The sequence below is a fragment of the Aspergillus affinis genome, assembly GCF_023601865.1.
Source record: "Aspergillus affinis strain CMG 70 chromosome Unknown NODE_1_length_919884_cov_86_970707, whole genome shotgun sequence".
NCBI classification, from domain to species: domain Eukaryota; kingdom Fungi; phylum Ascomycota; class Eurotiomycetes; order Eurotiales; family Aspergillaceae; genus Aspergillus; species Aspergillus affinis.
In genome coordinates, this window is record NW_026515782.1 from 902,652 (window position 1) to 919,884 (window position 17,233).

The 17,233-nt window shown below is 50.4% G+C and overlaps 4 protein-coding genes across 4 annotated transcripts; 3 read left to right on the forward strand and 1 right to left on the reverse strand.

Moving 5' to 3' along the window:
• Positions 1–5,716: 5,716 nt before the first annotated feature.
• KD926_004207 (class I SAM-dependent methyltransferase) lies at positions 5,717–6,917 on the forward strand (the record flags this gene model as incomplete). Its single annotated transcript, XM_053097552.1, has 4 exons — positions 5,717–5,742; positions 5,839–5,918; positions 5,981–6,142; positions 6,220–6,917. 4 exons carry the CDS (start codon positions 5,717–5,719, stop codon positions 6,915–6,917), a joined length of 966 nt encoding a protein of 321 aa, XP_052961348.1.
• Positions 6,918–7,530: 613 nt separating this feature from the next.
• KD926_004208 (uncharacterized protein) lies at positions 7,531–9,831 on the forward strand (the record flags this gene model as incomplete). The annotated part of the gene is made up of 2 exons (XM_053097564.1): positions 7,531–7,846; positions 7,901–9,831. 2 exons carry the CDS (start codon positions 7,531–7,533, stop codon positions 9,829–9,831), a joined length of 2,247 nt encoding a protein of 748 aa, XP_052961349.1.
• A 392-nt stretch (positions 9,832–10,223) lies between these two features.
• Positions 10,224–11,217, reverse strand: pup1 (proteasome core particle subunit beta 2; the record flags this gene model as incomplete). The annotated part of the gene is made up of 3 exons (XM_053097575.1): positions 10,224–10,868; positions 10,952–10,999; positions 11,092–11,217. The coding sequence occupies 3 exons, from the start codon at positions 11,215–11,217 to the stop codon at positions 10,224–10,226; spliced, it is 819 nt and encodes a 272-aa protein (XP_052961350.1).
• Positions 11,218–11,818: 601 nt separating this feature from the next.
• Positions 11,819–16,487, forward strand: KD926_004210 (FG-nucleoporin NUP159; the record flags this gene model as incomplete). The annotated part of the gene is made up of 3 exons (XM_053097586.1): positions 11,819–11,899; positions 11,971–12,661; positions 12,724–16,487. The coding sequence occupies 3 exons, from the start codon at positions 11,819–11,821 to the stop codon at positions 16,485–16,487; spliced, it is 4,536 nt and encodes a 1,511-aa protein (XP_052961351.1).
• Between the last annotated feature and the right edge of the window lie 746 nt (positions 16,488–17,233).

Here is a 17,233-nt window from a genome sequence, read left to right on the forward strand (position 1 = left end):
ATGTACGGAGTAGGACAGGATCGTGGCAAAAGAGCCGATCTAGGGTGATTCAATCAAGCCCGATCACCCATGGTGTTAGTCAAATACGGTGTGCGCCACCTTTTCCTTCCTCCTGATGTCCGTACAGTACACTTCCATCATCGTAGGAAATTTACATACTTACATACAATGGGTTGGTATGGATTCCATGCTCGGGGCCGTTGGCCAGCAACTCCTGCCAGCAGATTACCATGCTGGACAGACAGCAGCAATCACCACGCAACTTACACGAAATCAAGTTCCGGGCAGCATTCTCGTCGCTAGAATGCGGAGATCCACTATTCACCCTGGGCCCGAAAAGACACCTGTTAGTGTCGAATGCGTACGAAGATCCTAGGCTTGCAGGTCTTGGCGAGTTGGTCCTCCATTGCCACCCCCCCTAGGTTCAACTAGCTAGGATCGAGGAGCTGTCGCGTAATCGCAACCGAAGATGGAAAGGCGGGATAGAGATCATGGTTGGGATTGACCCGAGGAGAGTCTTGGTTGGGGATATCCGTGAGAATAGTACGGTGTACACAGTAGAGTGGTTGTGGTTGGGCTTGTTCGCTAAAAATTTCACGCCTGTCGCTTACTAGGTACGCCCAACACCAGCATGTCGCTGTATACCAACACTGGGGAATCCTTCCGAAACCGCTACTTGGCCAGTCTACCCACTACAAATGCACAGCTTCCTTTGAGGCAGCAATACTCCCGGATCACATACGTTGAGGTGGTGTATTGTCAGTTAATGATGGCTAAGAGACGGAGACTACGGATCAACGTTCTATTTTGGTGACGACCAGGGTCTTTTGTGCCGAGGAATCAACGTGAAACAGGTTTGTGCGAAAGAACGGTCTCTATCCTCCAAAGACAGTAAAGAGGGAGTCAATCACTTTAGTATTTGCTGGGGGTAATGCAGGTAAGCCCACGTCTTTGCCAGTAAAATGGGCGGGTTCGATTGTTTATTTTTTATTACTTTTTTCCCTACGACGCGAATCTGCACGCAAACAACCAATCGAAGTGAAGGGACCGGTCTTCAAAACATGACGAAAAAGCCCCAGCTCTTCGGGTGGTCAGTGCAGGGAAGACGAGATGGACGCCATGGTGCCGCTGCTGGTGACAACTGGGGGGAGGAAAGGGGACAGAAGACAGGGATTGGGCCGTTGGGATGACTTGTCACTTCCTCGGACATGCCAGATGTCCTTATCCTGCAGTAGCCAGCATCGCTAACCCTCTCCTAGCGACAGTAGTTAAATGTAATCCCTACGGTGTACTCCGTAGTGACTGGCGAGCGTTGGCGAGGACGGGCTCCTCCCTAGTAAAAAAATTCCAAACCCCGAAAACCGAACGCTCACTAAGACACATGACGCCGAATTGTCGCGCGGTGTCCAACTTTTTTGCGGGCTTCTCTTCTCAAGCATTCCTTAGTGACTTTCGCGCTGCTCAGATGCTTCTATCGGAGGCCCCGATCGTCTGCCATCGATCCTCGACTACATCATAGTGAATCGAGACGCGGAATTCTGGGTCAGCTAGGAGACTAAGCATTAGGTTCGTTGTTTCTAAAGCCACTCGTTAAATTGACCTTATCGATGGAGAGCACTTTCGCGTCCAGCCAATAGTGCTGGTGCTCAACACATGTTTTGCTTCCGAACAATGACCGAAAACACTGTTAGTACGTCGGAATTACTGCGTCGAGCTTGTATTTACCCTGGTATTTGTCATAGCGGAAGATCCGAACGTGCCAAATCGAAGACGTACCTTGGTAGTGCTCCTTCTGGGCGTCTAGGCCTTTCTTCAACCCATATCACTTAATTTATTTAACTCTTAAATGATGTTAAATCATTCAACCTGAGTTAACTAATGTGGGGAGGATTGAGAATGAGAACGTCAACAGTCTATTGAGTAAACAGAAAACGTCCGAACAAATACCGATCAGTACACACTACACGGCCTAGGCATTCTGGTAAGACGAGCAGAGATAACTGTGCAACTATGTGGAACACTCGGTAGCACATAGGTACTGCGTACTCCGTACAGACGTGCAGATGTAGGGGGCACAACGGAAAGTAGGCACAGCTCCTGTAGGTATCGTGGGTATTTTTCCTGAATTAGAAAGACTGTCCACGGGAATTGCTAAAACGGTCACGGAGATGGCCTAGTTGCTATCACGATTCGTCATCCCAACACTTGAATGAGAACTGACCAGGAGCCCACCACCCCTCTTCAGTGGAGAACCGCTGTTAGCTGTTGGGTACTGAAGAGGACAATTTCACGTGGAAGAATATTCCATTGAACCAGCACTCAGGAAATAACCGAACGAAAAGTTTCTCTGGTTCTTAGGCAGACACCAGATATCTCTACTGTAACTGTATACTCGAATATAAACCAGCCCGCGTGGTCAACATGTTGATGGTCGGTGGCGCATGCAGGGGGACCACTGGGTGCTACATCTGGATGACAAGCGTCCCTGTGTGGTTGTGATTGACAAACCTCCAGGCTCCAGCCCCCTCGAATCTCCCTCCCCTCGGGGCACAGCTACTTCTTGAGTTGTCTCTAAGCTGCCGCTTTCCAACCTACGCAGATGCCGGCGGGGCGACGATCGAAGCAGAATATAGTGACCTAAGAAATCAAATATATTGTGATAATATGCGACCGTCTTCCGCCTTGGGACTAGATCCCCGTTTACGCGTCGGTAGCGGCCGTTATTGGGCAAAAAAAAGGGAATGTGAAAGAAACAAGAGAAGAACTGAAATCGAGTTTAACCCATATTGGCGACGGAGGACTCGCGGCACGACAGTCGCTGATCCATGCATGATGCTAGTAAGAGACGATGCGTTACGGGCCCTGGGGCCTGATCCCACCGTGTTCCGGGATGAAATGGATTAAGACAGTGCAGTCTGGTAAGCGACGAGCGCAGAGGAACCATTTCCGATAACCCATAAGACACATGGTTGACTTTTTCGCCAACAGAGTAGATGTGAGTGAAGTCTGGAAATGAATTTGGAATCATGAATATTAAAGGACGGTCCGGAAAGCTCATTGGAGTTCGGGTGGGACGAAGTGGAGGAAAATTCCGTTCAAGCCGGGTGGGTCAAGGGATCCGACAGACTGGATACAGCGGCATCTCCGTCCAGCTTTGCTCCATCGGCTGAAATTTTGACGGCCTTACGCCCTTACGGAGAAGGCTCTGAAAACGAGGGCTGCGTGGGTGTGTGTGTGTGACGGTGTGTGCGTAAGGTGCGGCGAACCTGTCCAGGTGGCCGGTCACATACGAGGGGGTCGGCCCTAGTCGAGGACTGGACGGTGTTGACTTGTGTTTGCTTCGTTTAAACAGACTCGGATGCGGAATCTACTGCATACTGCATACTATAGCCTATTGACTATGGATATCAAGTCATTGCACTCGGATCATGCAACCTGCATGCATCGCGTCGTCCGCAGAGTTCAGCCCCGTCGGATAATAGGGGAGTGATCCATGGATGGGTGATTCCAGCACTCTGGCACCAACAGTCATTGGATGCCGGATTTTGGTTGAAGATCATTTATTTACTATTCAATTTCTGAGTTCTGACCTCTTGGATACTGTATGATATTTGTACCGTACCGTCGCCGAGGTAGTCATTAGGTATTCGCTGCTGATCGTCAGTTTGGCTCGCTGCTTTCGAGGCTAATTAACAGGATATTATGTGTTGTTGAGAAATCAATCCCACATAAATCCAACGGTAGGGGGCAGAGAGAAGAAAAAAATAAAAAGGAAAAAAAAAAAACCCCGGAGAGGATGAATGCCCGAGACACGGGCCGTCCACAATTGTTTCTTGGAAAATTTGACTGGTGTGGACTCCTCTCCCTCGCGCTTTCTAGGCTCCTCTCTGGCGTGCACAAGTCGCGAGCTATCATTCTTAGTGCCTTCCTTAGTGTACATTTGGTCCCGTCCATGCCTCTCCCGGCACTCCGGGACGCCCGTGCTTTTTTAGCCTCAGCTGCTAGAGTGCAGCAGGGATTGCGTAGGAGGGGAGGGAGGGGGAAGGGAAGAAGAGAGACAAGCTGTATGGGCGTTCGTACGGACAAAGGGACTCGCTTACCTTGGTGGCAAATTGCCTTTCTCTCTCCTCATTTCCATAAGTACGGAGTCGAGCCTTCCCTGAGAAGTTGCCAGAAGTTATATATTTACATTTTGAACACAACTCCTGCGTACGGAGTAAGTGTACGGAATACTATGTCTAGTACGGAGTAGAGCTTGAGTGTTTACATCTTGTCGGGAGAATGATCATTGATTTTCCCATCGTACCATATATGCATCCAACATCTTTTCAGGGAAACACATACGCCGTACAGAGGACTGTCGACGAAGGGGAAAAACTAGAAAGGTTTACCGGGGGTAACCAGAGATCCGGACTGCCTGTCGCTAAATTCCAAACCAAGCCGGATCTGATCCAGATTCCTGGTATTCGATGTAATTAACTATACCCGGGTCAGAACCTTGAATTGCATGTCTTTCCATTCCCACCGCCGGAACCGCGCACTCGGTTTTTTCTTTGGCACGGCAGTCGACTGCTGTAGGGGGAAATTAAAGCGCTTTGATTTGTGGATACACCGCGTACTTTGTACTTCTGCAGACGGGATTTCCCCCCTTTCGGTTTTGTCTGAACAATTAACACAGAATAACAATACAACCGGGCACCCTCCCTAGACGTCCGATCCAATAATGGCCTCATACAAATGACCCCTAATTAATTATTACTGGCCTTTCTCTCCACCTTCCTCACCTCCTTCGGGTTAGGATAATCCCACACTCTGCTAAAATCAAACTTAATCCATCCTGTCGGGTTCAGAGAAAAAGAAATAAGAAGAAATAAAAAAATTTAAAAAAAATTTAAAAAAATTATATAAAACGAAATAAAATAAAATAACTATTACAAAAAGAAAAGGAAAAAGTAGCCGACTACTCCCTACTCCTCTTTCCTCTATGTATCCTTAATGCTACCCACAATCTCGGTCTCCCCCCCCCCCTGTCTGGCTGTCTGGCTAGAGTGGGAATGAACCTTCCGAGTACTTTAAATATATCCCTATCCAGATCCGTATGACAGAAGTCGTTAAACCCCATTGTCGTGTCGATTTTATTTTATTCATTTTATTTCGTTTCTTTTTCTTCCCGATCTACTCTTATAATTGCAGCTGCACCATACATTGGTGGTGTTGGTGTTCATCACTGTTGTTGCCGTCGCCATCATTTGTAAATATCGTTTCATTAGAAGTTTTGGAACTGGACCCCTCATTGCCCATTTTTTTTATTTGAGTTTTACTTCTTCCGTCATTCTGCTCGTCCGGTCTCTCCATCTTAAAATACTTTATTTTCCCATTCGAAAATCTTCAATTTGCAGGAGGGTCCGTTCATTTGGGCAACCACCATTTTCATCCCCCCCCACTCAAATTCGCTTCGGGAATTCCAGTGTCTCCCTAAGCAGCTACCAACAATGGGTGGGAAGTCGGCTGTAAGCGTGCTCTTTCCCCCCCCATTTTGTTGCCCTAGTTGTAGTCTCCGGCCTGTCACCTCGGCTGCTACTATCTTGATAGTTGCCTCCTGTCCGACACAAACCTCGTGTACATGGGCAATGCCATAAAGCCCTCGTTCCCCTTTCCCTTGTCAACTTTTCTCTACTTTCGCCTTACCTGATCAGTGCAACCAAGCTAACGAAGAATGTCCAAGTCATCGGGCCGTGACCTGTAAGTATCCGAAACGCTCCTTTTCAGCCAATTTAGACCTCACATCAGGGAGCTCGGCATCTCTACGTGGTGTTGGAACTAAAAGCTTGATTCTAGTGACACCCAGTCTTTGACTGCAAGTGTGACCGATTATCCTATGGAAAATGGAAGGCGCTACCACAAATACCACGAGGGCAGTATGTCATCTAGATCTGATGTCTCCAATGCCGAGAGAAAAGTTTCTGATCAACATTTATAGCATATCTCTACCCCAATGATGAACAGGAATTGGACCGTTTGGACATGCAACATCATATGATAAAGCTCATCAACCATGGACGACTTTTCCTTGCTCCCGTACAAAACCCAAAGCGAATCCTCGACATCGGAACCGGATCTGGTATATGGCCCATTGAGATGGGTGAGTACCATTAATGATTTGCTCCTGCATTTCGCGCGTCTACCCATGTGGCAAATTCTGACGATCATCACGCATAGCGACCGAGTTTCCAAATGCTCAGATTGTTGGTACGGATCTTTCCCCCGTGCAACCAACCGAAGTTCCCGAAAATGTTCACTTTCTCGTGGATGATGCCACAGAGGATGACTGGTTATGGGAGCCGGAGCACTTCGACTTCATCCACACCGCACACCTGGTAGGAGCACTACCTTCATACAAGGATATGCTGCGGAAAATCTTCAAACATCTTAAACCAGGTGGCTATATTGAGTGCCACGAATTCGATCCCAAGCCGAGATGTGACGACGGAACAATGCCGCCCGAGGACCCCGACAGCTTCAGCGAATTCGCCCTGCAGGACTGGTGTGATCTACAAATCCGCTCGGGTCAGATCTCAGACCCTCCCCGGCAATTTCGAGTAGCTCATCGCCTTGCACGATGGATGAGAGAAGTGGGTTTCGTCGATGTTGAACAAACAATCCATAAAGTCCCGACAAATACCTGGCCGACCGACCCGCAGCTGAGGCGTATCGGTGACTGGAGCGAAACGAACTGGCTCGAGGCCCTCGCTGGCTGGTCATACAAGCCCCTCAGTCTTTTGGGGTGGTCCAAACCCGAAATCGAAGTCTTCCTCGTTGATGTTCGAAAGAGCATCCAGAACCGCGACGTCCACTGCTACACAGATTACCATATCGTGACCGGCAGGAAACCTCACGAGGGGGAACAAGCTCCTTAGAGGAACCCATACTGTTCTGTCATGACCGAATATTTTTCACGACCATTTCGCTCTTTGCCAAATTCTTGCGGCCGTTGCTTCGTTCTATTGGCTTTGTTGGATTACATTAGCATAAGATACCATTGACAAGAAAAATGCATGGTGAGGCGTGCACGGGATAATTTCTCTCATTTTCTTTTCTATCTTCTCACACATATATATTTATGTCCTATTGAGTTCAATACCCTGAATATCAAAAGCTCATTCGATCCGTTATCCGTGCTTGAAAGTTGCGATTGAGTACAAGTCGACGAATGTCTTAAGAGATTTTGTAGAAAATGTGTTGCTTTTCGACAGTGGAAGAAATGTGCTATACAAATTTGCACCTTTTCCCAGATCGTGGAAGAAAACACTATTGTTCTCTGCTAAGAAAATCAAGAGATGAAGTATCTCAGTGTAATCTTAGATATATGATGCCTTTTGTGCCTTAATATGCTTTGTGCCTGAGGCAGAAACAGCTTGAGTGCGTGCTTAGTCATTCTGAAGTTAGTCTCGTCGAACTCCGCGTCTTGCTAATTATTCAATTCTGACAGGCCCGGACCTCCCAATTGCTGCCGCGAGCACCTCATGCCTCATGTCTCTCGGCAGATATGCCTACAGGCGCACTATCCAGCCTTCGTCCAATGTTCTAATTGATCATATATGGATCAGCGAAGATCTTCTTGCGTCTACCTTTCGGCGATTCGCAAACGGCCAACGACGCTATGAGAGCCGAGTGCCGGGGCCAATGGAGGCGAGGAGGCGGTTGGCCAAACGACGGAATACGGCATTCGCTGGCATAGCTGGGGCGGGAGCTTTGGATGATGTTGCGTGTTTGTTTGGGCGCAATGGCCGGGAACATATGAAATGGAGCGACAGCCAATTGGGAAGAGCGACATCCGAGACTCCGAGTAAGGCTTTCGGTGCGGATTCAACGGGGGGATTATCTGGCTAACATACTCTAGATTCTGACTTCTATCGATCCTCTTCGTCGTCCGCTTCTCCTCTTCCGTTTTACAGTGAGAATATCGATTCAAGCGAGTCCTTCGGCCAGCCTCATTGGCAGCGAGGCTCGGGTGCGCCGACAGACGAAGTCCACCGCGAAATAAATCTGAAAGAGGCGTTGCGGGGTTGTTATACAGTCGCTGAGGTCAAAGATGTGATTCAGAACCTGGGCGTGGACCCTCAGAGGGACCCAGCCGCCAGCCGCCTGATATTCGAGCATTTGTTGTCGCATTCTAGCGAGCATGAACTCATCGTCTTTCTGAACGACAGATCTTTGAATATTCCAGGGGCGGGGAATTATCTGGCTGCTGTCAAAGACCTGGATTTTCGAGAGGCTGGTCTAACAGAATTGCCGATTCTTTGGGATGTCGTCATTAGAGCGTTGGAGCTCGGGCTCATTCAGTCAGATGAACTTACAGCAATTGTCGAAATTCTACCGAACCAAGTTGGGGAAGAAAGCAATGATACGGGCGTCTTAATCGCGCTGTACCAGGAGATGTGGGATGCGATTGGGAAGTGCGGTGTTTATGGGCACAACGACTTGGACGAGGTAATCGCTGATGCGTGGCTTGAAATCCTGGTGGATAGCAACACGCCCGACGCCCTTCTTCTGGCGAAACAAATTCTAGGTGCAACGCACCGGCGGAATCTAAGAATCTGTTCCTGGACTCCTTTGCTCATTACACAGCAGCTGGAGGCATCGTGTCGCGAAGCAGACAGCAAGTTTGTCAACACACTCTTCAGAAAGTTTACAGGAGACACGAAGCTGGAGAATATAATCCAGGTTACGGAATTCCTGGTATCCTCGAAAAAGCATGATCTACTCGAAAGATGGCAAGGCTGCTTGTGTGCCTCGGAGAATACCCATAAAATGATCTCCCCGCAGGTTTGGACCGATGTTCGAGCCATCGAAGACCCGGCCAGCACATCTCAAATTTCCTTTCATCATCAGATCATCCTGCGTCTTTGGGTGTTGAGATCGCTTAGCAACAGCCTGGTCGGAGGACCACCCTGGAGACCCGGTACAGGATGGACGGACTATGTTGCTTACAGCCTTTTGAACATCTACGGAGCTACCAAAAAGGGGGTCAACCTCGATGACTTCATGGAGAGCATGAGGAAAGGAATTCATGACTTGGGTCTGCCATTCAATGGTCTACTCATGTATATCTTTGACCTCAAACTGGGAAAGAAGGTGACCAAAGCGGCACGAAAGACCCTGCAGAGGCTAGAGGCCTCAGACATACCTCTTGGGGATTCATTTGCAGACCTGCAAACATACAACGCCATGAAGCCGCACATATTCTCAGCTTTCGAAAGAACCGTGCGGCAAACGGACGTCACAGATCCTTCATTCATCAAGCACATGCTTCACATTGTCCGAAATGGAAACTCGCGGAATACCTGGACATTAATTCGCCTCCTTCGAAGCCACACCCCCCTCAAAATATCGCTGTCCAAATCGTATCAACCCATTCCAGAACCATCCGAGAAAGCACTTGTGCGATACTACGATCAGCCTCGAAGCTCTGATTGTCCTGACCCCCATGCTGCGTTGGAAATGGTCCATTCACTGGCGACTTCCATCTCATGCTCCAGGAATTTGAGTCCTTGCCGCGCCTACTCCTTGGTCCACTGGCTCTATGTTTTCCTACTGAAGCATGGCGCCCCAGTGAGGCCTGTTATTGCGCGAGCAATGTACCATGCTGGTGTTGTGCGATATCGAAGGGAAGGCCTGCGCGTTTCACCGACGCAGTATACGTACATCATGGAGGTTGTTAAGAAATATGAGGATCCTGAATTTGTGGAGGCCCTCGTGTATACGCCGCAGGCAGGCGACATGCATGAAGAATTGGGCGATCTCGAAGAGAACGAATATATCTACGGATAAGATCGAGCCGGGTCTCGAAATTCTTTCGTGGGTTAAGAGCAGCATAGTGCAGGCTATGGATCGGCTCTGTATAATTAAAATTTATATAGCATGTACAATGTTGTTTTAAATACCCAATGTACAGTATCTATTATCTTCACATTCTTCACACTTCATTCCACCATGTCTTTGGTTAGAAAATCGTCTTGGTGCTTGCCAAATCAGTTGGCGTTTCTTCAAGACCGTAGTCGTAGTGACATTATTTTTTTGTTCTCAACTGTTGAATACTACGAGAGTAAAGTCTTCGCCAAGAGTGCGAGTAATCCATAAATATTTATTTATGCGTGACCGGAGTAAAGGAAAAGAGAAAACTAAAGATTATGTCAAAGCATTTCTACTCCGTGTGATCCCCTCTATGAGTCCACTTCCATCAGGTTAGGATCCCCAGAGACTTCCTCCACAGTGACATATTTCTTCATATCCTCCTTGGTGATGACCTTTTGGTTCAAATAAGCCGTCGTGCCCCGGGGGAAGCGGTAGTCGCGCGCCTTCTGGCCACGCTCGTTGGGCTTCATGTAGTTACGCAGGAGCTGCGTGGGCTTGTCCTTCTCAATCACACACACGTCGACATTGCTACCCGATCCCAGATCGTTGAAGATACCGGCCTTGATGGCCTCCGCACACAAAGCGATCGCACCCTCACGGTCCAGGCCGGACTTCCACGTCGACTCGAACACCGACATGGCAGCCAACGATCCAGAGCCCATAGTCACGTAGGGGAGCTTGTCCGTCGAACCGTGGGCGTGAACGGTGTAGAGACCGGTGCCGGTCGGGTCAACGCCCGCCACGACCAGGTAGGCGCCGATGTGTCCCTGGTATCGGAAGAGGTGCTGCTTCAGCATGGTCATGCAGGTGATTACTCGCGGGTCGCGGCCCGTCGACAGGGAGTGCAGTTCGATGTTCGAGCTGATCAGGGCGGTCGTGAACTCGGTGTCGGCGGCCGTGCCGGCTCCAGCGCACCAGATCTTGGGTGCGATGTAGTGTAGTTTCTCGCAGTTCTAATAATCACACATCGGATTGTCCATCAGTCGGGGCTCATAGCGGGTCACTAGAGGGAAAGAGACGTTGTCCTGGGACGTACCTTGTCGGCGACGATGGGTCCACTGGTAGCTCTGGTATCTGCTGCGATCTGCGATTATCACCAGAAGAGTCAGTTTCGAATGAACAATGGCCATGTTAACGGCACTCGAAAGGGTTTCCATCAACTCCGGTAGAACGTACCACAACGCCATTATCATAGACACAGCCCACAATGGTAGTGCCGGTGCTAGTGGCCTTGGGGAGAGGCAGTCCTTTGGCGTGAAGAGCCGCGTTGCGGTTGTAGTTGGAGAAGTCGAAGCCTGTCATGATGACGGCGTGGTGGGATGAGGGAGCGGGGAAGGGGAGAGAAAAAAGTAGATGAAGATTGAAGAGAGCAAGCTGCAGCAGTTGGAAGCTATCGAGACGATCGCAAGAGGGAATCAAGAGACAGAGGGGCGATGCGGAGACAGCGAGAAGGGGAGGGAGTCGGTGATGGCAAGCTGGAGAGTGACGAAGCTCCCGCCGCCTGATCTGGGTGCCTCAGGCGGCAACACCCGGCACGGGCCACGAGAGCTTCCGCTGTTTTTGTTGAGATCGCCATTGCTTCATGCAAATTAAATGCTTTGCCTCCATCCGCTCTTCGACAGGGCTGCCTACTTTCCGTTCCTGTCAATATTCTCTGCCTGATCGCCTTCACTAAGTCTTCCTGGTGTGAAGTGCTCTCAGTCTTTCCTTCCATTTTGCTCCCTTCCTGCGAGGGGAGGAGTTCAAGATTTTTGCGCAGTTCTTTAACCGGAGTCCCAAAGCACTCCAACGTCGCTCATTTTCGCCTCTTCCTCAAAGCCCGCCCTCTCCTCATGCTCAAAAGTCTCGGCTATCCCTAGGCGACCGTCCTCGTTCCATATCCTCCGATATTGACAAACTCAGAATGGCTTTCGGAGGCTCAACCCCTGCTGGGGGTGCCGCTCCAGTGGAAGCAGGTCCTGATCTCCCGGATGTCTACACTGAGGTACGTCGCATTACTCCTTGCCCTGCCACATCCTGTTTGAAGCCAATGTCTAATCAGCTATCGATTTATAGGAAGTCGGCTTCAAAGGCCTCTCCGGAGATTGCAACATTCGACTACTCCCGACCCCCTGGCCCGAAGATGCCCTTCCGGCGCCAACTTCCACCCTTCTCGCCGTCGCATCCACAAAAGGTGTAGTGGTTGGTGCAGGACCCGACTGTCTAAGTGTTGCCTCGTCCGATGCAGTGAGAAAAGCAATATCCGCGCCTACCGACAGCAAAGTCAAAACAAAACCCTTCCAACCTCAAGCAACGATCCCCCTACCTGCACGACCAACCCACGTAGCTTTCGCATCGGGCGACAGCGCGTTAGTTGTGACTACGGAGGCTGGGTCGCAGCTGCTTGTTTATGAGACGGACAGTCTGTTGTCGGGAAATGGGCAACCAGCTCTGTCCCTACCGGTCAGCGGCGCTCCCTTCCGCGCTGTCGCGCCAAACCCTGCGACTCTAGATGTCGACAAGTCGTCGCTTGTGGCCCTGGTTACCGGCGGTGGTGAGCTTCTCATCGCGAACCTCAAAACGGGCCAACTCCTCTCGGGAGCGAATGGCCAAATCATGAAATCCGGAGTGAGCTCGGTTTGCTGGAGTAACAAGGGGAAACAACTCGTCGCTGGACTTGCGGACGGAACGGCGCATCTGATCAAACCAACTGGTGAACAAACGGCTACTATTCCGCGTCCCCAAGATCTCGAGGGAGAGTGTCATGGTAAGTGACCTGATTCGATTGTTGAGAAGGGTTTCGTCTCACTGACTCTGGTTCATCTATAGTGTCTTCTATTTCATGGCTGGAGGACGATATCTTTTTAATGGTTTACACGCCGAACACCGTAGAGGATGAGATAGGCCAAACCCCACCCTCTTCATACTATCTTATCACAAGAAGAAAACAAGCACCCTTCTTGATCCAGAAGCTCCCCGATTTGTGTCTGCCATTTGGGTACAAGCGGGTCCCGGCCTATCAGTTTGTTGCGCGACTTCGGAACTACGCTCCCGATCTCAGGGACGTTTTGATTCTTTCTTCTACTGCATCAACTGATGTTGGGTTGATCACGAGGTCTTCTAAACCGCTTGCCAATGATGAAGATGCTAAGAAGACTACGGATGTGTTTACCACCACAGAAGTCAGCGATGATACTAAACGGGCATCGCTACCATTAACAGACTCGAGTGTTGAGACGTCAGTTATCGGCCTGGGCATCGATCTTTCCAGCACGGAAAATGTTATCGCTCCAATTCCAGGAGAAGACATCACGGAGAGCTCGACCCCCCTACCAGCCCTCTTCCTCCTCAATAACGAAGGTATTCTCGCTTCTTGGTGGTTCATCTATTCTGAGGCTGTTCGTAAGCAGCTGCCTTATCATGGCCAAGGAACCGGAAACCAGACCCAAATCCAGCCTCAGTCTCAGCCTCAGCCCAAGTCCCAGCCCATGCAAGCCGAGGCTCCAAAACGGCCTGCATTCGGACAGTCAGGATTTGGGCAACCAGCATTTGGACAGTCAGGATTCGGCAGTCCATCTGGCCCCGCGTTTGGAAAGTCTTCTGCAACACCATCCTTTGGCAGCCCTTCAGCAATGGGTGGACGCTCTCAACCTTCATTCGGCGCACCCTCGCTCCCAGGTGCTTCATCATTCGGCGCCCCTTCACAAATGGGTTCTTCTTTTGGCGCCCCTATTGCGTTGGGACAACGCGGCCCAGCTCAGTTCGGCCAATCGAGCTTCGGCTCGTCGAGTACGCCGGCACCTTTCGGACAATCGTCTACCGCGGGAAACGGAGGCAGCTCTCTCCCCTTCGCCTCGTCGGGTATCCCTGCCGGAGGCGGCTTTAGCTCGTTCGCTAACTCGGGGTCGAGTGGTTTCGGTGCAGTTGCGGCTTCTAAACCTGCTGCAGAATCGCCCTTTGGCAAGATTTCGGGCGAGTCGCCTTTTGCCAAAGCGTCAGGCGAGTCGCCATTTGCTAAGACGTCGGGCGAATCACCGTTTGCTAAGGCGTCGGGCGAACCGCTTTTTGGCAAACCCGCGACCGCAAACCCGTTCGGAAAACCCTCAGCACCGTCGCCATTTGGTCAAACAAGCACAACTAGTACGAGCTTCAGCTCACAGAAAACCGAGGAGTCTAAAGGCACCTTCGGCCTTGGCTCTAGTGGTTTCGTGCTTGAGTCTACTATGAAGGGCGATGGAAGTGCTGCCAACGATGGTCCAAAGCCGGACAAGCCATCGGGAGGATTGTTCTCGTTGGGGGCCTCCATGGATGATATGGTCTCTTCACCTAATAAACCTAGCACACCCGCGGAGTCTATGGACGATGCGGAGGATGCCCCAGCAGCTCCCGCAGAAGAGAAGAAGCCTGAACCCAAGCAAGCGACACCGTCGTTATTTGGTGGGCCTTCGCTTGGATCCCAGCCTCAGCCATCTCAACCATCTCAACCATTTGGAGCTCCTCAGACGAACAAATCACCATTCTCTCTGTTCGGAAACACTGAGAAGAAACCCACTCCTCTTTCGCCGCAATCAGAGCAGACGGTGACGCCTTCAAAATCCAAAGAGGATTCGGACGCAAAGAGTTCACCTCCTTCCTCAATGGCCGAGCCTCCGCTACCTCCGGACCCAACCAGCAAGGCCGTATATGGCCCTGGAGACACTTCAGCTTCGTCCAATGTCTCCAAAAGCTCAGTTGAAGATGCACCTCTGCCCCCTGACTTTACCATTCCTCCCAAGAGCAAGCCATCTCTCTTTGGAGGAGAACCCCCTCTGCCCCCTGATTTCACGCAGAAGCTTAAAGAATCCGAGAAAGCGGAAGAGGCACCTTTGCCCCCTGACCCAGCGACCTCGAAATCTTGTGCGACTCCAACAAAGGACGAACCCGGCCCAGTTCCTAGCGGTTCGGATGCGGGAGAATCGGAGGAGGGAGACTCCGACTTTGATGATAGCGGAGAGGAGATAACGCACGAGGATAACGACGAGGATGAGCATGAGGGTGATGACGAGGATGAGGGCGAGGAAGAGACGCCCACTACCCAAGAATTCAAGCAAGACCTCAAGAAAACCCCAGAAAGCTCCTTTGAGTCTCAGTTCTCGACAACGAGCTCCACTGAAGGATTGTTTTCGCGCCTCTCCAAACCCAGCCAGAAACCCCAGTCTCAACAGCAGCAACCCCCGCGCTCCTTATTTGGAGCCACTACTCAACCATTACTACCTGCACCTCGTTCGCATCATGACTCTCCAAGATCGCCTAGCCCGGTACGGAACGGGGCCAGGAAATCCTCTGAGCAAGCTCCTGGCAGTGCGTTAGCAGCTCGCAAGGCTGAGCTCGCTCGACATGCTGCGGAGGAGAAGCTGAAGCTGCAGGAGAAGGAAGAGAAGGAGCGAAAGGCTCGTGAAAAGAAGATGCAACAAGAGCAAGATGAAGCTGAGGCACTATCAGAAGACGACGAGGAGGAGAAACTCCGTGCCGATCTGGCTTCGGCTTTAGAACCCGTTCCTACTCTGGACCCTTTCCTTCCCCACCAGGACTACACAGGCCAGCCCAGCAGACCCGGGATTCCTGGCCAGATCGAGAGACTCTATCACGATATCAATTCCATGGTGGATACTCTGGGAATCAACGCACGGTCCTTGTCTTGCTACCTTTTGTATCAAAAGTCCTCAGCGAATTCAGACTGGATCGAAAAGCTGCAGGGAGAATATCCTTCTGAATCTCTCGACGAGAAACTACGTCTCTCGGAAATCGAAAGGTTTGACGATGCTGTGCATCAGCTCTCGGCACAGCTCGAAAAGCAACGACTTCAAGGTGTAGACCAGAAGCTGGAGGCTTGTCATGCATTGCTCAGCAAGGATATTATTACTCTACGTGGGCAATGTGCAAGCATCCAGAAGACCCTGGACGCTCATACCGATGCCGCAGCAATCGTCTCTGCTCCACTTTCCGCCGAACAACTGGCTCTCCAGCAAGATCTTCGGAAGACTTCCACTGATATTCAGGCCAAGCTTGCCGACTTGGAGTCTGCAGTGTCTCTGTTGCGAGCCAGAATCGCCGATGCTCCTCGCGATGGTGCCTCGCGCCCATCTAAACGACCCACCGTGGAGGCGGTAACTTCGACCATCTCAACCATGATGAACATGGCCGAAAGCAAGCGCAGTGACATCGATGTTCTTGAAGCTCAGCTAAAGAGAATGGGCTTTGATACTGCCGCGTCGCCGTCCAGCCGGGAAGGTTCGCCTTTTACCACCCCAAGGAAGGGCAAAGCCATTCTCCCTGCCACCCCCGGCTCTATTGTATCTCGCGATGGGCCTGTCAGCTCCTATCACACCCCTGAATCTGCCGGACGAGCTATCAACTTCCGTTCCAGCATCAACGGCTCGGCCCGTGCCAGTCGTCTCCGAAATGTCAACGGCGCCAACGACCTCGTGAGCAAAGAGGAACTCGACCAATGGAAGGCCAAACGAGACCGTCGGAATCAGATGGTCAATAACCTAAAGAAAGCCATTCAAGCCAAAAACGTCGAGTTGAAGGTTCGAACCGCGGATGATTTGTAGAGCCATTCTGTATTCCACGTTTGTGCGTGCGTGCGTGCGTGTGTGTGTTCAATATCTTATTTCTTTATTTTTAATCTCCCATCGCGGCACGTTAGCTGTATGTAAATAGTGCTGTTGAATGCTATGACCGATCTTTTACCTGGAATGGCTTCCAAATGTGTGCTTAGTGACATCGTTTCTCCGATCCTACCTTGTTTTCGGGCAGGCTATTGACTAGCCACGTAGGCTGTAAAAATGCAAGAGATGTATGGATTCCCAAGGATAACTAATGATAAATGACCGAAGCTCTCGTATGTAAGAACATAGGTCCTAGTCCTATGACCATCTAACTGCTTTTACTCGAAACAATAATCAACCCCAATTCCCAATTTGGTATGTTTAAGCTTGAACATGAATATAACCTATCACAAAGTCTCTCGCTGTACGCCATATAGCCTCTCGGGGTCAGTCACCGAAGAACAGGATAGATCTTCTAAGCTTCGGTTTATATCTCCAGTATGACACAGCTCCAAGAGAGCTTCGTTGCCGAGAGCGGTTCAAGCGTGCGAGTAAATGCAAAACGAGTTTTTTGGTCTTATAAGATCCCCTGGGAGCGAACAAGCTGAGTGAGGGTCAAACATCGACGGGGTTCATCAGTATTGCCTTCTGAAAGACAAATCAAAAGGAAAGTGTTGGAACGATGTTATCAACCAGACCAGAGAGGTGGAGTATCTTGACCTAATCCACATACCGCACAGCACCTTGCT